At 41.2% G+C, this 22,761-nt stretch overlaps 1 protein-coding gene across 2 annotated transcripts in view; it reads right to left on the bottom strand.

Moving 5' to 3' along the window:
- The window catches only part of ASXL3 (ASXL transcriptional regulator 3), a 159,334-nt gene that overhangs the window by 74,898 nt on the left and 61,675 nt on the right, over positions 1–22,761 (bottom strand). The window contains exons 5-6 of one of the 2 annotated variants that reach the window (XM_074987226.1): positions 8,536–8,644; positions 7,086–7,197 (exon numbers count right to left, since the gene is read on the bottom strand). In XM_074987226.1, coding sequence (XP_074843327.1) covers positions 7,086–7,197; positions 8,536–8,644 — 221 coding nt within the window. Of the gene's footprint in view, positions 1–7,085; positions 7,198–8,535; positions 8,645–22,761 lie in introns of those variants that run through there. The other variant, XM_074987224.1, reaches the window with a different exon arrangement.

Below are 22,761 nucleotides of genomic sequence, written 5' to 3' on the forward strand. Positions count from 1 at the left end.
TACAGAATTTCAACTAACTAGCAACTGCAAAGACAAAATTTCAAGACTAAGGAGGAATCTGATCTTTCAACTTCTGAACAGCTAAACTACTATATCCACTACATTAAATGGCTAAACTACCACATTCATTAGTAACAGAGAGGGAGCCGTGCTAGTCTATATACTATCAAACCAAAAAGCAGTCAAGTAGCACTTTAAAGACTAGCAAAGTAATTTATTAGGTGAGCTTTCATGGGACAGACCCACTTCTTCAGACCATAGCCATACCAGAACAGACTCAATATTTAAGGCACAGAGAACCAAAAACAGGAATCAAGGAGGACAAAGCAGAAAAGAATGATCTAGGTGAGCAAATCAGAGAGTGGAGGTGTGGGGGGCGAGGTCAAGAATTAGATTAAGCCAAGTATGCAGACGAGCCCCGACAGTGACTCAGAAAATACCCATCCCGGTTCAAACCACATGTTAATGTGCCGAATTTGAATATAAAAGACAGCCCAGCTGTTTCCCTTTGAATAGCAGTGAGAAATTTTTTTTCAGTAACATGCATACTCTTAAGTCATTAACAGAACGGCCCATTCCATTAAAATGCTGACTAATTGGTTTGTGGATCTGGAGTGTTTTGATGTCTGTTTTGTGCCCATTAACCCTTTGTCTAAGGGAGTTAGAAGTCTGTCCAATATACAAAGCATCTGGGCATTGCTGGCACATGATGGCATATATGATGTTAGTAGAGGAGCATGAGAAAGTGCCTGTGATTCTGTGAATAACCTGGTTAGGTCCAGTGATGGTATTTCCAGAAAGATATGTGGACAAAGGTGGCAGCAGGCTTTGTTGCAAGGAAAGGTTCCAGGACTGGTATTCCTGGGGTATAGACAGTGGCTGTTCGTGAGGATCCTCATAAGGTTCGGAGGTTGTCTGTAGGAGAGAACAGGCCTGTCACCTAGGGCCTTCTGGAGTGTGGCATCCTGATTAAGGATAGGTTGTAGGTCTTTAATAATTCGTTGCAGTGGTTTGAGTTGGGGGCTGTAGGTGATGACCAGTGGTGTTCTGTTCTTGGCTATTTTGGGCCGATCTTGGAGTAGCTGTTCTCTGGGTATTCGTCTGGCCCTGTCGATTTGTTTTGTTACTTCTCCTGGTGGGTAATTCAGGTTTATGTATATTTGGTAAAGATCCTGTAGTTTTTGGTCTCTGTCAGTTTGATCAGAGCAAAAGCAATTGTATCTAAGAGCCTGTCTTAAATATTGAGTCTGTTCTGGTATGGCTATGGTCTGAAGAAGTGGGTCTGTCCCATGAAAGCTCACCTAATAAATTATTTTGCTAGTCTTTAAAGTGCTCCTTGACTGCTTTTTGTTTTGACATTCATTAGTGTTACACTAGAGATGAATTTGTCACAATGTATTCAGTTTCACTTTTGCAAATAAAGAAATTCCAAAATTAATATAAGCGCTGGCAACTTTAGTCTTTGTTAGGAGGTAATAAGTTCACCAAGGGCTTCTGTACACTTCGAAGGCTGCAGCTGGGGTTTTCCCATCAGCATAAGTGCTCCACCTCCCTGAAAAGCAGTGGATGGGTGAATTCTGTTGGCCTGATGCTGTCTTCACTGAGATTGAATAGGCTTAACTTCATCATTCAGAGATGTGGATTTTTCACATCCCTGATCGATCAGTTTTACAGGCCTAATTTCCTAGTGTAGACCTGGCCCTGCTCAGAGTTGGTCACACTTTAGGGTCTATGAACAGATTAGGATAGGAAGTGGCAGTCACACCTTCTAATGGATTGCTGCTGTCTCCACCTTGAGACTACGATGCACTCTTCTGATTGGAGCGAAGGACCAAGTTGGCAGACAGAACCCAATGGGTTTCAAATAATTTGGAAATGGATACTGTTTTGACTATAAACCTTGGTACTGTGATCTATTACAGACACCAGGATTCTGTAGCCATAACGTAACCTAGACTATACTATTCTGCATTTTACACATTAGTCACGGCTTCATTTTTTCAGGGTCTAGGGGATGACCTAAAACTGATGAGAAGAAAACCTGCCTGAAGGCTACTGATGGAATTCTCATTCCAAACCAGGTAACTGGGGCATGAATATTTTTTTTTAGCATATGCCTGGAAAAGAAGAAAGATTTCACCTTAACATCTGCAAAATCTTGATGTGCAGCCATTCCAGATGGTCATCCACCTAATTAATCCAAGTTGTTAGCACAGCAGTCAGTGAAATAATCACATATGAATCACTAAAGAATTCTAAAATTATTTTTCTAAAAAATTTTTTCAGATCCAAATCCAGAAGTTCATATCTGTTCTGGACAAACCGTAGCAGGGTGTAGGGAAAAGGAAGAGTAGAAGAGCGTAGTATTCTCTACCTGAATTTCAACATGCACTGAGAAACCTGAAGGCTATGACTGAAAGACAAGGGATGAAAAGACACTGGGGGAAGCTGACCCTCAGTGCACCCTGCTAGGTACTACCTACTTTTACAGAAGATATTGTTGGATGGTACTCTCCTGCTCAACAAACTTGCTCAGGATGAAAAATTACTCCAATTATCACCCTGTCTTCAATCTTCATGTTGGGAAAAGACCATCAAGAAGGTCAGGTAGAACCACTCTGGCAACCTCTGAAACTAAGTCTTCTCACCCATTCAATATGTTACAGAGATTGCACTTACATCAGCTGCTGACTTTCTTCTGTCAATGGATGAAGACTGGGTACTCATGCTGATTCTTTCAGGCAGTTGGATGCTGCTGCCCACAAACTAATGCTGACACATTTACAACCCAAGCAAAGATACACAGACTCACTCAAGTGGCTATATTCCTTTCTTTGAAAGAGGACTCATAAAGCACAATAGATTTATTGCTCATCTTATTTTTAGCAAGGTGCACCCAACTTCTAGCATCTATTTTGTCATTTCACATTTTCAACATCATTGGGACAGTAATGATCTTAGTGTTCTGTGTCTGTATGGTGTCCAGCACAATGGGGTCCTGATCCTTGCCTGAGGCTCCTATTTAAGACTAAAATATTAAAATAAAAAATCTGGAGAGAAGATTGTGTTTTATAGAGACAAGAAGAAAGAAATACTCTGTACAGATAATACCCAGAATTTTGAAGTTTTACAGATTTGTAGATTTTAAGGCAAAAGAAATTATGATCTTCTAGTGTTACTTCCCATAACATCCAGGCCAAAACATTTTATTCAGTTATTTTTGTATCATGACCTGCCACAGTTAGGGTCATCATCCATCCTGTTTTTCCTGGGACGGGACCCTATGTAAGCTGTCTCACAGGCGCTCCAACTTCTTTAAGAAAACGGGCTAATTGTCTCGTATTTTGTGGGGATCCTGTTCCCTTGCATCCGGGATCTGATTATAGCAGCCCCTGCTGCCAGGGAGCTCCTCTGCTGGGCAGCTGCCCCATTCCCTGGAACCCCATGGAGGCAAACCCCACTGCTGGTGAGCTCTGACATGGGGCAGCCTCCTCATTCCCTGGCACACCCCTGCTTGGATGTTGTGGAACCCCCATCCTCCACTCCCCCTCATCAGGAGGCCGCAGAGCTCCCATCCCTGGTGCCTCACTATGGGGAAGCTGCTCCCATCATGGAGGAGCTCTGACATGGTTCAACAGCTCCCCCATGCCTAGAGGCCAGTGTCACGTATTTGCCGTAGGGTAATGTAGTCATCGTAGTTACAGGTGAACTAGAAACTCTTAAAAAAGGCAAGAGATATTAAAGGCTTCAAGTAATTGAAAATCTACCACATCCCCTCGTAAACTGTTCCACTAACTACTTACTCTGTTCAAAATACGTGTCTTAATTCAAACCTGATTTTATTTAGCTCCACCTTTTGGCCACAGAATCTTGTAAAACCTCTGCCTGCTAGATTAAAAGCGGCTCTGTTCTACTAGGAATCTTCTCTCCATACAGTACTTATCAATAACAATACATCACCTCTCAGTTTTCTCTTTGATGAAACAACGAGATTGAGCACCCTAAGAGTCTCGCTGTAAGGCATGTCTCCAAAGCTCATATTATTTGTATAGTTCTCTTCTGAACTTTTCCTATTTTTCTACACTCTTCACATCAAAAATTGAAACAGTATGCTACTAATGGTGTTACCAATGCTTCATATAGAAGTAATACCACCTCCCTTTTTCTGCTTGATATTCCCCTATCTATACGTTCAAGGACTGCATTAGCCTAATTGGCTAGAATATCATGCTGGATGATTCCTACTGAGATCACTCAATTGGCAAGTTCTTAATCTGTGAAATACGAGCTGCAATTATCATCTACACTGCTCATTTTTAACCACAATGTTGTGCGGTACTAAGTCAAATGCCTTATGTCTGTTATGTCAGCAGCACTTTATGAACTAAACTTGTATTCTCATAAAAAAATGGTAACAAGTTTGTCTGATAAGACCTACTTTTCATAAAATTATGTTGATTGACATTAGCAATGGTACAAGCTTTAATTATTTACTGATTTTATCTCACACAAGCTTTCCCATCATTTTGCCCAAGAATGTCAGACCAACCTCGCTATAGTTACCAGGCTCGCCCCCTTTATCTTTTCAATTGCTGACAAAACAGTAATTTTTTCAAATCCTCTGGAATTTACCATATTCCAAGATTTATTTAAAAATCACCACCATTAATTCAGAGAACACCAGGGCCAACATTTTTGAATAACTGAGTATACATTATCAAGACCTGGAGATTTAAAATGTTTATCTGTGGCAGTTGCTGTTTAACATCCTGTCTAGTAAATGTTTGACTATAAGGTACATCACTATGACTGACAAATGTGAGTACACAGAATCACAGAAAGGTAAAATGGAAGGGACCTCATGAGACATCACATCTGGCCCCTGCACTAAGGCAGAACCAAGCAAAGCTATACAATCATTGACAAGTGCTTCTCCAACCTGTTCTTGGGGAAAAAAAAAATCTTCCACAATATTCCACAATCTTCCTTGGAGGCCTATTGCAGAGCTTTAGTTCCCTTACCAGTTTTCTGTTTTCCATAGGTGTTACTATAGTCATTGGTATCGACTTCCCCCTTTTTACATTTGTATTACATTTTTCAAACTTTTTGTTGCTAAATACTATCTTCATCTTATCCACCCTACTTGCTAGAATTCAGCTATTTACCAGAGTCCAAAAGAGGGGTCAAATGTGGGCTAGGAGATTGCAATGCTACATATACATGTATGAACAGTATTTATAGAAAAACACTACCCCGTGTACTACTGAAGGCCACACACATTATATATCTAACAGATATCAAAAAGCAAGGAAATTAAAAGTTAAGCCACCTAACAGTACATACGCTTTATTGCTCTATCCAGCTTCAAAAATCTGAAGATATGCAAGATAAAAAGGCAGCTATCCATGAAAATGTCTTTCTTTATTCTAGACTAGTGAACAGCAGGCCAGCATTTTGTTCTTCATTTAAGTTATCTTTAACTAGGATGATTAGTGCAAATATGATGAGAAATGGATAACACCAATATTAAAAGTCTTATTAGAAATGGCCACTGACTAAACTCGTTATTGTTATGAATGCTAGTACCCCCATGAGAAGCTGTACTTCACAATCTCATCATGCCATTCTCAAATGTCTTCTACTTTAAGTACAGAAATGGCCTCATAACCATGGTATCCGAGCACCTCAAAATCTTTAGTATATTTATTCGCACAACACCCCTGCAAGGCAGATAAATATAATCAGCCCCATTTTACAAATGAACAACAAGGCACTGAGGTGACATCTACATTTACCCGGAAGGTCGAGGGCTGCTATGTGATTTTTGGGACGCCAATTGTGTGCCAAAAATCGACTTTGCAGCCACCGACTTCCGCGGCTATCTTCATGGCAGAAGGTTGATGTAAGCATTCCTCCTGTTGATCTTCTTTAATCCTCACGGCTTGCAAGGAGTTCCGTGTTGACGCTGACCCCAGAATGCAGAGTTTTATGCATGCATAAAACAGCACCCTGGAAGAATGAACCTAAGTGGTTGATTTTCTGTAGTCAGTGTAGATGTAGCCAAAGGGACTAACTGACATGCCCACAGGAATTTGCTGGCAAAGCAGGGCCATGAACCCAGCACACCCAAATGCCCAAACCACTTGAAAATACTTCCTTGTTTTAGTATTCCTTATATTTATCTGAGTAATAAAAGCTCCTAAGAATACATCAATCCAAACATGAACATTCATCCATCCCTATCCTACAGAGGACTCCAGAAGGGTAAACTGCAACCCACTAGTGGGTCAAATTCCAAGAGGGGAGGAAAAAGAGAGAAAATGTTTAAAAAGGACTATTTCAGTGGCATATAGCCCTGAAAAGTTCCAATATACTGTAAAGTATGTACAATATAAACACTTCACTAGTTATCTTCAAGAACTATGGAATTCATCACTATTTCTCATTACTTGGTTTAGAAGTTTATAGATGATGAATATTTGAGGGATTAGGTTCTCTTTTTATATGAATTTATTGCCACTAAAATATAAAAATTTTAGTGCCCAAGGGTAGAATTTTGAAATATGATTGTTCAGAGTATTAGTATTTAAGACTTAGGTGACACTGCCACCATTATGGTGGGCACTATACCCACACAAAGATAAGTCCCCCAGCACAAAGAGTTTATAAACTTAAAATCATACTTCTACACAAAGAATTGTGTTGGAAGAACCTGTGCTCATGCAAAATCCACTGAAGTCAATGGGGCTCCAGACAGACTCTATCCACATTTTATAAGATTGGGGCCTGAGAAGGAATATGAGATACTAGAGGGAGAAGGGGGGAAATACTAAGTGAGAGCCAAGTATACTCAGAACATTAATAATCCATGACTTCACAATATACCTGTCTTTTAAAAACAAAAAAAGGCCACTTTGCTCTTGTGGCCTTTATAAGAACAAAATTGGAAAGCTGTTTTTAAAAATTATCTGAATTAGTTGAAAAAAAAAAAAAACCACCATAATTTTGAAAACATGAATACTGAACCTAACTGGTATATAGTCTTTCCACTGTAGTTCCTTTAGAGTGAAATTAAGAATACCTACCTCCATTTTCTTCTCCATTACTATTGTTTGTCTCAGCCATTTCAGTGCCATCTAATTCAGATTCACATCCTAAATCCAATGTTCCATCTGCTGGGCATGTAGATTCTTCTTTCTGCAATTTTTTAAGGGAAGTGGGGGGAGAGAAAAGAAAAATAACTTGAAGCCAGCCACTAAAAATATTTATATTACTTTTAGGTTTTCCCAAAGGTAAACTGTTGAAACACATTTGAGTGTCTACATTTCAAAAAAAACTAATCTGCTTTCTGTATAAGAGTTATTTTATGGAAAGACATAAAACATGACCTTTATGAGATAGCTCTTAAGCTTTTGATTTTCAAGTTCTCAAACTCACAATTTAGATTTTTATGAAAAGTTATAAATCAAAATGTAATGCCTTTCACATTTTGTGTTTGAACAGACTTGTTTGGCACTTAAAAATTCTAGTCATCTAGCTGAACGTCCAAAGTGCTGCAACAGAGATACAAATCCTTTAATGTTTCTCCTTCTGCCTGTGCCTGTTTCCTGAATTCAAATAGCTGCAGCAACCTGGAACTCACAAGCCATGGGAATGATTGCAAATACCTGGATTTGAGCCAGGGATATCTTCAGATTTAAAACAATACCAAACTAAACATTCTTCTTTTAGCAAATAGGAAAATGGTGATACTAAAATCCATTCATTTTTAATTTGAAAATAGTGCTTTTTTATTTCTAATGAGCAGCATTGTCCATAGCACTTTTATTGCTTCTAAATTGTGCACAGCTATTTTTGTATGACAAATATCAAAGGATTCCTCTCAAAATTTCAACAGGCTGAATCTAGACCATGACAGATATAATTTCACATTATTAGCTTCTTACCCCTACTTCACCCTCCCCCACTTCCAGCATCAAGCTACTCTCGCTTGACCATTAGTATCAGGGAGAAAAATTCCAACCAGCACAGCCTCCACCAGCCACAAGAAAAAAAAACACAACTACAACCATCATCACTACTTAATATCAAACCAGTCAGGATTTTATCACTGTAATTACATTGCTGATTTAAAATAACCTGTAACTTTAATGCTATTTATACTGTAATGAACTTTCAAATATTCTTCAACCATTCAAAATTGAAATTGTAACACAATTATTTCATGAAAAAGTCAGCGACCCTCTTAAACTCACTGCTTATAAAACAAAGGCTTTTCTGTTAACAACTCTGAAAAAAAGCTATATTTCAGCTACAGCATGTTTTTTTCTTAGCATACCACAAATTCAAGAACACAAATACTCTCTCTGAGATAAAGCATTTTGCACTTACTTCCATTATAAGACATCTGAAAACAGTTAGAAGAAACACATTCAGATCCTCTACTCCACAGAGAATCTAATTTGTTTATCTTTATATCTATTAAGGCACATGAGCTATTAATCCACTTTATGTATCTTCAAAAATTCAACTTACTTTGAGAGCATACAGTCCTGACTTCCCGGGGATTTTGAAGAATGTTCCATCACCCACACGAGTGTTAGTATGTAGCATTGCATTCAGACAAGCTAATGGAGAGGTTCCACTGAAAAATAAAATTGTGCAAAAATAAAGCAGTCCAAGATCGAGTGCCTCTTGTAAAACTATTCCCTCTGTCTTTTTTTAACCTCATGCTTCCCTTACCTTCTTTTTTTTTAAATTCTCCCAACCTTGAAAACATCTACATTACAATAACAGTCCAGTTTCAAACTTAATCATATGCATCTGTCCCCTACGCTTCAGGCAAAAAGTCTGTGAATTATAATTATGCTTTCCTTCATACAGCAACCAGCTCCACATTTTAAAGGAACCAAAGTCCAAATATTTACATGAAACTACTTCACAAATAACACCACGAAGCCTCATTTTCAAAATGTTACAGACAATGTGGCTGCTGCACATGAATGATCAATAGTTGCAAGTTTAAGGGCAGCTGTATCCTATAGGATGAAAGACAACAAAAGAATAATAAAGGGCCCAAGGAAAAACGCATTTAAACTAACATAAGTTAAAATTACTTAGGACAGTATTTTCCTAACATGTCCAACATCAGCTACTATAGAAACATGCATGAACATTGTTAATTCTTTTAGTGGAACAGTAATTACATGTAATATATTGAAATGAACTTCAAAATACCTTTTAAAATGATCAAATAAAATCAATGCCTTCACATAATGTTTAATTTACACAAATATCTTTATGTAACATATGGCAAGACCAGATTTTACATGCCAGGGAAAAGCAAAGCAGACATTTGTGCTCTGGCTAAATCTATATTATTCTGAAAAGTTAATTGGGTGGGGAGGGCAGGGGGACAGTGACAGTGCAGAGAGTATTCACAATCGTATCCTCTTTCATATTAATGGAACAACTAAAGTTACGTATGGGATTTATAGGGGTATTATATTTCCCCATACACACCGCCCTACTTATGATTAGAGACTGAACTTCCAACTCTTTCTTCACACAGACTCAGATATTGGATACACACATGCTTAACTTTATGCACATGAGTAATTACACTTAACTCAATGGGACTATTAATGTGCAGAAGTTAAGTATTTGTGCTTGCAGGACTCACACTACATTCAGCTAAATTCTGGACCTGGGACTTAAAAGTTCCTCAGAAACTAACACACAGTTTTAAGGCAATACAAAAATTCTGCAGGACTTATGGTTCATAAGACCATTATAATTTTTAAATATACTGGTCCCTATTTAAAGTGTTTCAAAAATTTTTGGCAGAATTTACTGGTAGGAGCTGAATTCTAGCCTGTTATGTGCTCTCTGCTCCTAATAAGTTCAGCGGTTGTATCTCAATGCAGAATTTGTCCACAACACAAGTAAATTAAGTTTATGGCAAGATATGGTCATTTATTGGTTGTTCCAGTACAGCTTGTAAGTAGTCATAAGGTATCTTCATAACAGAAGAGTTGTGTAATATAATTTATTACGGGTTACCCCACATACCATATTAGCACAATATCCATTTCGGCATTGACTTTCAGACTGTATACATCATTCTTCTTCATTAAAAACACAATACTACAGCTAAAACAGCTTCTGACAGATTTTCATGCCAGATATTAAATGGTAAATGTTAAAACATACAACATACCATTTTAACGGGGTTATTTCTTTACCAAAATTATTTTTCCTGTGAATATAAAGAATCCTACGTGTGATTTTGCGCTGATACAACACTATGTGATCAGTTCAGGAATATAAGTAAATAATAAGTACAGTTATTGTATAGCTGGAATACACTGAGTTGTCTTGTTACTGTTGCTGCTGGCCCATCTAGAGATATTCTGGTCACAACACTTCGGTTTAGATATCTCATTAGGCAATTAACACGAGACGAATTAACTCAAAATATAGAACTTCTCCCCCTCTGCCATTATTGTTCTTACATCACATATCTTAATCTTCAAACAAATACTGCCAACTGGTAAATAAACAATAGTAACCACTTCTGGAGTTACAAAGGAATCCATCCCAACAAACACAGCAGTAAGTACTTTAATTATTGATATACTTGTTTCATACATGTATCTGGTGTGCCAACTTCCACATTCCCTACAGAGGCTTCCCTCCTGTAGCACACCCAAGAGGGGGAAGTGGAGATTTACCACTCCTTGATTTAAAGCTGCATTATTTTATTCTCATAAGACACTTGCCACATACAGGATCAGAAAGCACAGGGCTGCATCCTACATCCAGCGACCAAAGACCCAACCATTCAATGTGATGGCAACTAAATGGAACTGAGGCTGACTATTACCCAAGTTTGCTAGGAATGTATGCCACATATAATGAGCACACCAACCTAATCTCCCTTCTTGAAGGATACACTCCTCTTTTCACAGGCTACCACTCTGTCTTGCATTTGATACAGTCAAAGCTGTAGATGCCCCAGAGTATCTTGAAAAGCTACACAGTTGTTTTTTTTCCCATTCCCTATGGCCTTCCTAACCATTCTACAATTACCGCTGCCCTTATTTTATTCCATGAACATCAGAGGATACAAAATGATCCAAAGTTCTTTAAGTACCAGAATCAGTTCAATTTTGATCAAGCTGCCCCTTGTACCTTGGTATTTGTGGCTCTCAGAGAGACACGTTATAAACCTACATGCCAAAAAAGTGTTTGTTACTATAAATGACCATATGTGTAAATTATTTCAACCTTCAGAAAAATAAAATTTATACTGTGGTATTAATGCTGAAAACTATTTTGCTATTATGAAAAATATATTTGAGTTCTTTTATATCTAGCAATGTGTGTCTTTGAGGTGGGCATTTCCTGTTACCACAATAAAACCAATTTATTCTCTTGCACACAAATATCAAGTGCTTTTAGAAAATAATTTCAAAAATATATAATATTTTAAAAGATACTTACTTCCTATAAAGAAGAGAGAGTCACAAAGCAACCACATACAAAAGAAAGAAAGAAAAGAATAATCGGTTAACCTTCCAATATAAAAATGGTGTCAAGACTTTTTCATAATTAAAAAGACATTGACAAGTAGTTTAGGATCCAAATTTTTTTCTTTTCTAAAACTGTTATGATTTGGAAGGACACAAGTTCTTAAACACTTTGTGTGATACCTTCTTCCTAATATGCACATAAACTTCCATTGAAGGGGCCAGCTTCTGTTCTTTCCCTTTAAAAAGTATTCTGTATTTTGTACTTTTGAGCTCCCTCTGCTGGTTCTGCAGCAGGAATTAATTAAATCAAACCTCTGGAAGCAGGCAAGAAATCTGACTATGTTCAATTATCCTCCACAAAACATCAGGGGGAACTGAAGAACAATTTCTGCCACAGAGAAAAGGACAAAAGTCAAATTTTAAAAGATTACTAAACACAATGAAAAATATTTTAAATAAATTAAAACCTTTAAGTTCTCGCATAAGTTTAATTTGAATCATCTTTGCTAGATGTAACAGAGAGGAAGCCGTGCTAGTCCATACACTATCAAAACAAAAAGCAGTCAAGCAGCACTTTAAAGACTAGCAAAATAGTTTAGTGGGTCTGTCCCACGAAAGCTCACCTAATAAACTATTTTGGTAGTCTTTAAAGTGCTACTTGACTGCTTTTTGCTTTGCTAGATGGAGTGCAATGAGAAAGATAGCTCGGCAAGTACACTAGTTTAAATAAGGAAAATTAATTGATCAGATTCAATTTAAACAAGTACAGCATAGCAGACAAATACTTCCCTACAGTACCGCAAGTAGCAGTGAGAGGAGTTTAGCCACCACACACATGTAGGTTCCTTATAAAGGCTATTTAGAAAGGCATCACTTAGTTCCAAATCTGAGGACAATTTCTAGAATGAGACAGATGACAGTCGAGCGTGGTCCTAAAATCACCTATTCATCTCACTCAGACAACCAAAAAGCCAACAGACACTAAAATTTTGACCACTACTGGAAACAAACCAGAAGTGAAAGTTCTGCAACTTATTACTAATTCCTAGAGCTAATAAAAAGCCAAGTCATTTTGTACTATGCAAGTATGTTATAAAAGCAAGACATTTTCCCTAGACTATACATAAATTAAGCTAATATTTTTTCAATATATATCACAGTCACAAATGCTGGGGGAAGCCGTGACTGAGCGTGTTGCTCGCTCACTGTAATGCAGCACATATGGGATCTGACCCAAAACCCTTTTGGAGACCATTGAAATACCTTCATTGACTTCAAACAGCTCTGGATCAAGATCCTTCTTACACAGTAGCAAATTAGCATGAAGTTATTACCCTCTCCTTTTCAAGAGCCATCGGACATAAAACTTGAAGTAAGCAAAACCATTTCAACCAGGAAATACACATGAACACATACACAGCTCTGATCCCGCAAACTTGTCCATTTCATCAAATCCACATGCCCTACAAGATCAGGGTGGGGCCATTGTCAAATTTTCAATTCTGTTTGCTTAGAGCTGCCCAGGTCTAAGTTCCACACTCATACAGTAGCTCACACTTATAAAGCAATTTGAGTAGAAAAAGTAATTCTACAGCATTCACATCTAATTTAAAGCAACAGGTCCAGAAATTCAATGTAACAGAAATTACACCAACATAGGGACTATTGATATTACACGAGATTAAAATAATTTATAGTTCTCATAAGGCTTTTGGGACTTCTACTCATCCCCATATAAACAAAGTGGTAATAATGTAAAATAGTGGTTCACTGAAGCAGACAGAGAAGGTATTCTGTTACAGATTATTTAATCTCCCACAGAGTATATACACTTTAGAAAGCAAGAGCTGCTGACGTGGACCTTTAACCAATAATGTGACATTGTTTTTCTGAACAAAGAAAAACTTCTCATATAAGGGTACAGTACAAAGAAAAAACTGTACTGAATAAGATGCTAACCATACTGTAGGTGGCTAAACTAGAAAAATGTGTGCACTGTAATACAAAAGTCAACATACAGTGAATGGACAGAAATGGGATTTAAAAATTATGTTCACTTTGGTAAGAAAGTCTATGCTTGTTTTCTTTTAACTGATCATATGTGCCCTTCTGTGAGGCATTATCTAAAATACATCCCTGCATATTTATTTTTAGCTTCTAAAGAATAGGACATATCATAAGCATATCATTAGGATATATCATTAAATGACATTCACTTATGCTAATGAGCATTCCCTGAAAAGAAAGGAAATGAAAACAACATTTTACAAAATATGCTTACGATGTATTTTGTTCTGCATTTGAGGGAAAGTAGAGAGGAAAAAAACAAGATGAGAGATAAACATACTGAAGTTGAAGAAAAATACCGGAAGAAACCCAGCACATCAGAATTTAGCTTCAAAAGGAGATCTCCCTAAAAATTAGAAAGCTAGTTAAATGGAAATTAAAATGCACAGTTGCATGGATGAAATACCTGGAAGCTACTTTAAAAAAATGCCATAACAAAAGCTAAAACTAATTATATACCCCCATGTATTTATTTAAGATTATAAGAAATGCCACCATGGCTAAACAACAGAACAGAAGAGGAGACAAAAAGGCATCTTTTAAAAATTGGAAGTCAGATCCTTCTAAGAAAACTAGAAAGGAGCAAAAACTCTGGCAAGCTAAGGTAAGAATATAATTACGCAGGCCAAAAAACAATTTGAAGAGCAACTAGCAAAAGCAACTAGCAAACAGCAAAAAAAAGTACCTCATTAGCAGTTAAGTCTGCAAAACAGCCAGTGGAGCCACTGAATGATCAGAGTTCTAAAGGAGCTCTCAAACGCAAAGATGTGGCAGATAAGCTAAATGAATTCTCTGCAGCAATCTTCACTGCTGAGAATTTGAGGAAGATTCCCACACCTTATCTAATCATTTTCGGTGACAAATTTGGGGAACTGTCCTACATTGAACAATAAGACCAAATAGTGTTTACCCTACAGTTCATAAAGACCTCAACTTTGAAATGACATGTAAGTGACATACAACCTTGCTTAAATCAGCTTCTGCATTAGAAGACTGGAGGTTAGCTAACGTAACAAATTCTTAAAAAGGCTCCAGAGGCAATTCTGCCAAGTACAACTGACTTCAGTATCAGACACTTGGCAGAATTTTCAGACACATATATGAATACACATCTATGGATGAGGAGTCAACTCAACTATCTGAATTCTCTCAAGGTGTCAATAAGCACATGGACAAGTGACCCAACTGATATAACATTATTTTACTTTCAGAAAGCTTTTTATAAAGTCTTGAACCAAAGGCTCTTCAACAATCATGGAATAAGAGGGGAAGTTCTCTCATGGGTCACTGACTGGTTAAAAGACAGGAAACAAAATAAAGAATAAATGCTTAATTTTCACAATGGAGAGAAATAAGCAGTTTTCCCCAAATACCTACACTGGACCTGTACTATTCAATGCATTCATACATGATCTGGAAAGGGGGTGAAAAGAGAGGTGTGAAAATTTGCAGATGACACAAAATTACTCAAGATAATTAAGTACCAGGCTGACTGCAAGGATCTGAGTAAACTGGATGACATCGTAACAAAATGGTAGATGAAATTCAGTGTTGATACATGCAAAGTAACGCACATTTGAAAACATAATCCCAACTGTACATACAAAATGATGCGGTCTAAATCAGCTGTTTCCATTCAAGAAAGATGTCTTGGGAGTCATAGGCTATGTCTACACTAGAGGGTTTTGTTGACCTGCCCCCATTACAAGCAGCTACATGACAGCCTGGTGGGGGAGACCACTTCCAACCTATAACACTAAGACGTGCTGGAGTCCCCCCACCACCACAGCTGGAGCCCCCAGAAGAGGAGGAGCAGGACTTTGAGATCCAACCCCCGCTGCAGCCAGAGGCAGGCACAGCCTTGGAGGCCAGCAGCCCCACCCTGGTCATAAGCTGGGAGTTGGCCCCCGCCAACCAGGCCGCCTCCTGGGCATCTGTGGAGCTCAGCAAGGGTCTCTCCAGGGAGTACCCCATGCATCACACACCCCAGGGCATAGGAGGCGAGTACAGACGGGGCATGTTGCGAGCGTCGCCAGGCCACCTCAGGCAGGACCTCACGCTGCAGTCCCGGCACGCAGAACCATATGCAGGGTAGTGTGCATTACCTGAACCCAGCAGACAGCTCCCAAGTGCTGGCGTCAGCCTGCTGCCAGCCTCATGGGAGGCTGAATGAGCCCCAGGTCCCAGAGGGAAAGAGGGGGAGGAAAGGGCTGCCAGCACCTGCCACAGCTGGAAGTGAGCTGACCACAAGGTAACCAGCCTGACCTCCAACACACCAAAAATGTGGCACCTAGCACACCCACAGACAACAGGGAGTACCTGCTCCTGCAGACAGTGTTGCAAGCTGCAGCTGTGGGGGGAGATGGTGGAGGAAGGCAGGGCCAGATTGCTCCCAGCCCATGAACCACCCACGAGGGGACCACTCTGTGGCTGGACACCCGCCTTGGCTGCTAGCCCGTTTCCTGGGGAGAGCGAGGTCAGCAAGGTCCAGGAGGCACCACAGAGCCCCCGTGTGGCAAGGCCCACTGTGCAGGCCACACATGGGTTTGCTCTCAGAACATTCCTGTCCCTTGGCCCAGGGGAGTGTTGTTTGCCACTCATGGTGGGGAGCAGGGCCTTAGGGGCTGTTACGTGAATGACTCACCTTCCCCCCTTGTCTCCCTTACAGCTGGACCCGCATTGTCTAAGGGCCGGACCAGCCCCACCTCACCACCAGTGCAGACCCCCAGCCAGAGGGGCTGTCGCCGCATGCAGGAGGACCTCCAGAGAGACCGCAGTGCTGCTGTCTGAAGGATGACCAAACTCTTGGAGCAGTGGCTGTGGGACAACGGGGAGTGGTGGTCACAAGATTGGGACCAACTCATGCCCCGCTTTGACGCTACCACCAGCATCTGGCAGGAGAGGACGTGCCTCCCCACCCTGGCCCTGGCACTGCCAGCCATCCTGCAAGGCGTCTTGGACCTCCTGCAATGGCTGAGGGCCATGTCCACCCCCCACACTCCCCAGGCCACCCCACTCCTCCTGCCCACCCAGACCCCACCACAGCCCCACCGCATCCATATGTCCCTGGTTCTGACCCAACCCAGCCCCAACTGGGGCCCCCAACCCACAGCAGGAGGGCATCCTGGGGCTGATGCCACTCAGGGTCCCATTCCCCCTCATTTTTGCAGGCCCCCACTCCCTCTATGGACTGAAGCCACCCCCACACCTGTTCCAAGCACCCACATACAAGTTCTGATGCCCCCACCCACTGTCCCGAGCTCCCCCACACACTAGTTCAAGGATTTTTGCACTTTGCTTTATTGTAAACAATTTGTAATTACACCGGTTCTTTTCAACACATTTTTCTTTGCTTAACTAAAACAGTTAGTTGTTCACCATGCCCACATCCCTCTTTAATGGGTAGGTGTTGGGTAACCTAAGGAGATTAAGTGAGGGGTCATGGTTGGGACAGTTTAGGGCTGTGGGACTGGGGAGGGTATTGGGGACCGTGGGAGAAGCTGTCAATGAGGGCCTCCTGAATCTGCACCTATCCCGATGGGCCTGGTGAATTAGAGCTGAGCGTGGTTGCTCATACCCACGGCTAGCATCCGCCCTCTACCCCGGGCAGCACTGAAAACATGTCTTGAGGTGGCCAAAGGTGGATTTGACCGGAATCCGGGCCTGACTGAGGCAGGCAATGAAGAGTTCCTGGCTTGAGTCCAGCTGGTTGATGTAAGACCTCGCAAGCCATGGCAAGAGAAGGTATGCTATGTCCCCCATATGCACAGTGGCATGTGCACATCCCCAACCGCCAGCTCACGGTGGGGGACGAACGTGCCTGCCTCCATCCTCTGCCACAGCCACATAGTTGTGGAACGTGTGCATGTTGCATGCCTGGCCTGACCACCCTACATAAATGTCTGTGAACCGTCCCTGCTGGTCAACCACGGACTGCATTACCAGGGAGAATTATCCCTTTCAGTTGATATACTTGGCTGTGCTATGGTCCAGGGAACAGATCAGTATGTGGGTCCCATCGCTGGCCCTGATGCAGTTCAGGAACCCCAGGGTGGCAAGTCTATCCACGACTGCATCCATATCTCCCATACGAACAACCCTCCACAGCAGGACGGCAGGGGATTGCTGTCGCAACCTGCAGGGGGAGGGGACCAAACATACGTCAGGGCCTAAGGGAGGGAATCCCTGGACCCCAGGGGGGGTCCCCTGCCCCCTCCCATTCCTTCCCCCCCTGAGCTCTCCAGGTGCCTCACACACACACACACACACACACACGACTGCCCACCCATGGCAGTAGGGCTGTGTAAGGGTGAGATGGCCTGGTCCCCTGGGGACAAGACAGGGCTCCTCTCGCACCCTCAACCCCAATTCCCAAGGGCCCCCCACATGCGAGGACTGCAGCCTAAGAGTGCCTTACCTCCATGAGGAGAGCCATGACGGTGGACTTCCCCACACCAAAGTGGTTTCTCACTGAGCAATAGCTACTGGAGGTGTCAAGCTTCCAGAGGGCAACTGCGACCCACTTCTCCACAGGGATGGCAGGCTGCAGCTGGGTGTCCTGTCTCCAGAAGGTGGGGGCGAGCCAGGCACAGAGCTCCAGGAAGGTGTCCTTCTGCATGCAGAAATTTTGGAGCTACTGCTGGTCATGCCAGTGCCCCATGACCAGCTGGTTCTACCAGCTGGAACTCGTGCAGTGCCTCCACATCTGCCTGTGCACCCAGGGAGGGCAGGCACTATGCAGTTCAAGTACCTCAAAAGTGGCGCCAGGCTTGCCCTCCACGACGAAGAAAAGGATGGCAATGAGGAGGCACAGCAGGTGCTGAAGCACCTCTGCATGGGGCCAACACAAGTCCAGAGCTGCTCTGGCACCATGGCTCACTGGAAAGAGCTGCGTCTCCCAGGAAGTGTTGAAGTCCTGCTCTAGCAGCTGTGCTGGCCCTCATGGAGGTAGGCACGCCTCAGCATGGGCAGGGAACGGGAGTCTCGGGGGGGCATTTAAGGGTGCATCTTGCTGGAGCTCCCAGAAGGGATTCCCAGCCATGTGACCCAATCTGATAGCGTTCCGGGTGGCCGTTTTGACAAGGGAGCGGCTGGGCAGTCTGGTCACTCTCTGTTGACAGAGAAGATCGACAGAGCAAACCGCTTTGCTGTGTGTCAACACAAGTTTTGTCAGAAAGTATCTTCCAACAAAATCTTCTGTAGACAGATTGCTCTAATGTGGACATAGTTATAATGAACAGTTCTCTGAAAACATCTGCTCAATGTGCAGCAATGTCAGAAAATAAATGGAATGTTAAGAAGCCATTTAGAAAGGGATATTTAATGAGGTAGAAAATATCATAATGCCAGTTTATAAATCCATGGTACATCCACATCCTCAGTACAGGTTGTACCTCCTAAAACTGGTACTCTCTGGGCCATACAGCTGGAAGACAAGACCAGCCAAACTCCCGGCAGCCCCACAGGAGGCAGTGTGGCTGGGACTGAAGGTGGCATCCCCAAGCTGCTCTGTGGGTGGCGGGGACAGAGTACCAGTGTCTTCTGGCTGCGCCAGGGCCAGAGTGCCCTCATCCACTGGCAGCCACTTGGGGTGCTGGGGAACTGGCTGTGGTGGCAAGCCACATCTGCAGAGCCATGGAACTGCAGCCAGCCAATAGGGGGCGGCCAGGGATGGAGGCATATTAACCTTCCCTGGTCCAGCAAAAACACTCCTGTGGGACCACTGAGGTCCTGAGGGTGCCAGACTAGAGAGGTGCAACCTGTACTGTGTACACATCTGGCTGCCCCACCTCAAAAAGCTATATTAGAATTGGAAAAAGGTACAGAAAAGGGAACAAAAAATGAGGTGTATAAAATAGCTTCTATATGTCAAGAAATTAAAAAAGGCTGGGATTGTTCATATTAGTAAAGTGAACAGTAACAGAAAGGTAGCCATGTCAGTGTGTATTCTAATAAAAAAAACAGCAGTGATGTAGCACTTCAAAGACTAACAAAATAATTTATTAGGTGATGAGCTTTCGTGGGGGAGACCCACTTCCTCAGATCTGGACATGTAGCATTTCCAGTACAGAACTGAAGACTTTATAATACGGAGATCCAAAAAAATTTAAATAAAACCTGACAAATCAGATACATAGAACCGAAAGGGAGGGGTGAGGATGTGAAATACTACATGTTCTGCCTGAGATCATTATGAATATCAAAGCTAGGGAAACTGTCTTGTAATGCGTGAGGTAATTACTATCTTTATTAAGGCCAAGAGCCAAGGTATCGAATTTGAGCATGAGCTCCAGTTCACATGTCTCCCTTTGTAATCTGCTGTTAAAGTCTCTTTGTTGTAGGATGCATATTAGTATTAGTGCTCAGCATTTTGCACCCCTCGCTGCTCCCCTTCAGTTCTATGTATCTGTCAGTTTTTATCTGAATTTGTTTGGATCTCTATATTATAAAATGGTTAGTTCTGTACTGGAAATGTTATATCTCCAGGCCTGAGGAAGTGGGTCTGCCACACAAAAGCTCACCACCTAATAAATTATGTTGTTAATCTTTAAAGTGCTACATGACTGCTGTTTTGGTTTATTAGAGAAGCGAAGACTGGGGTATATAATGGACGTCTATAAAATCATGAATGGTGAGCAGAACATGAATAAGGATATGTTCTTTCCCCTTCACATAAAAAAATGTAACAAAATTAACAGGCAGCAGATCAAAAACAAACAAATGTAAGAAAGGGCTGCTTCACCCAACACACAGTGACCCTGTGGAATACATTGAGAAGGGATGCTGTGAGGGCTTAAAGTACAAAACTGAGTTCAGAAAAGGATTAGATTTGCTTATGGAGGATAACTCCATCAAGGGCTACTAGCCAAGATGGTCAGAGACACAACCCAATGCTTCAAGTGCACCTAAGCCTCTGAAGTTGGGACTGGACAACATTAGATGGATCATTTAATCATTGCTAATTCTGCTCATTCCCTCCAAAGCATTCACCATTTCAAGCTATTGAATTAGATCAACCACTGATCTGATCCAGCTATGGCTAGTCTTAGAAGTTTCAAAGCTCCATGCCATCCTAAATAACCTTTTCCAATGTGATAGTTTCAGTATGCAGAATACAGAAATACCACCACCACCACCACCACATTTTAAAATGCATGGTTATGAAACTCAGGCAGGAACTAAAAAAAGCACTTCATGAAATCCTCATCAAAAACTGTTTTAGAATAAACAGATACAGAAGCAGGAAGAACTCAGCATGCGCTAAAATATCTGCCACAGATATTAACACCAAACAAAGGACTTCCTCTTCATTCAAAAGAAGCCACGAGCAGGTATTTGAGCAAACCCACTAAAAGAGTATGTAACTTTGTTATTGTTATTTTCTGCAATAAGCAAGAAAGTGTGATTTTTTCTTCACTTTTTCATTATAAAGTGGCCTGCTAATAATTATAACAAATAGTATAAAAAATAATCTACTTTCTGTTTCTGCTCCAGTGCTGATGGCTGGCATTAAGAACAAACATAGCAGAAAAGGCAACAGAGAAGGTTATGCAATGAAGAATAAGCCAAGGAAGGAGTAGTAAATGGCATAAAAGGAGATTACCCCTAAGCCAATAAATCCAATCGCGCTGCCTCATAAATTCTGGTTTTGATACATATTAGCCGTGTCTACACTAGCCCCAAAGTTCCAAATGGCCATACAAATGGCCATTTCGAAGTTTACTAATGAAGCACTGAAATACATATTCAGCGCCTCATTAGCATGCGGGCGGCCGCGGCACTTTGAAATTGACGCGGCTCGCCCCGACGGGGCTTCTTTTCGAAAGGACCCAGCCTACTTCGAAGTCCCCTTATTCCTATGAGCAGATAGGAATAAGGGGACTTCGAAGTAGGCTGGGTCCTTTCGAAAAGGAGCCCCGTCGGGGCGAGCCGCGTCAATTTCAAAGTGCCGCGGCCGCCCGCATGCTAATGAGGCGCTGAATATGTATTTCAGTGCTTCATAGTAAACTTCGAAATGGCCATTTGCATGGCCATTTCAAAGTTTGGGGCTAGTGTAGACACGGCCAATATGTACAGAAAATGTGATATTTATATTGTATTTCACAGGCACATGTGATTTTAAATGTATTTGTTGAGAAAATGAAAAAACTAGGAGAATGCTATTTTCAGAAATGTACTAAACACAAGACAATCTGCCACAAAATGTTTGAATACAAAATGAATCATTAGCTTCCAAATCTCTGTATCATTTCAGAAAGTTATCCATTGCTTTTCACATATTCTTCAACAAATTAAGTATGAAACTAAATGACCATGTCAAACAAGACACATTTAGCATTATTTTAATCAACTTGCTTTTCCAACATTTAATCCCCCACTAGGGAGCTGTGGAAAGTTATTACTAACTAGTGATGTTTAACTTAGCTATTTTTAAAGTGGCTAGCCTCACCCTCACAAGCTTCTTTAGTCTGTTCTGGGAAATGCCACACACTAAGGTTTTCTTTTTTTAACTTGCTTTTTTCTTTATGGAGTCAGTATTTTACTGGTTAGTAATTTACGAGGTAAAACATAACAGAGAAATAAACTACTAATTGTGTTTTCTCCCCATGAATATTCAATTCCACAAGGATATGAACCTTCAGAGCAGACTGACACATTTCTGTGGAAAGTAACAAAAATTCTCATGTGGTAAACACCGAAGAGATTTTGGAAGTGACTGTATTAAAATCTCACACACAATACAGAAGAGACAACTTACCCACTTGTGAACATACATCTAATTCAGCAGTTCTCAAACTACAGGGCAGACCCGCGCAGGGAGGCACAGGGGAGCTTGAATGACTATAGACACAAAGAAGGAGTATTCAGTGTTTGAGAACCTCTGATGTAACTCAATGGAACTGAGCCCAGAGAAATTATTCATCCTTATTTTTATGACAAGTGTAAAAATACTGTTTTTTCAATCGCATCCACTGATAAGACAAATGCAAATGTAACTAAAATTACACCAAGGAAATATCAAAGTCCAGAAGCACATATCACCTTTAGTCATGCAAAAAAAAAAAAAGGAAACCCAACACATTGCTAAAAGGAAAAGTGTGCTGAATTGTGCCAACATCCAATCAGTTTAAGAAATCCAAAAAACACTACTTGGTGAAAT

The sequence above is a fragment of the Carettochelys insculpta genome, chromosome 2, assembly GCF_033958435.1.
Source record: "Carettochelys insculpta isolate YL-2023 chromosome 2, ASM3395843v1, whole genome shotgun sequence".
Lineage (NCBI taxonomy): Eukaryota > Metazoa > Chordata > Testudines > Carettochelyidae > Carettochelys > Carettochelys insculpta.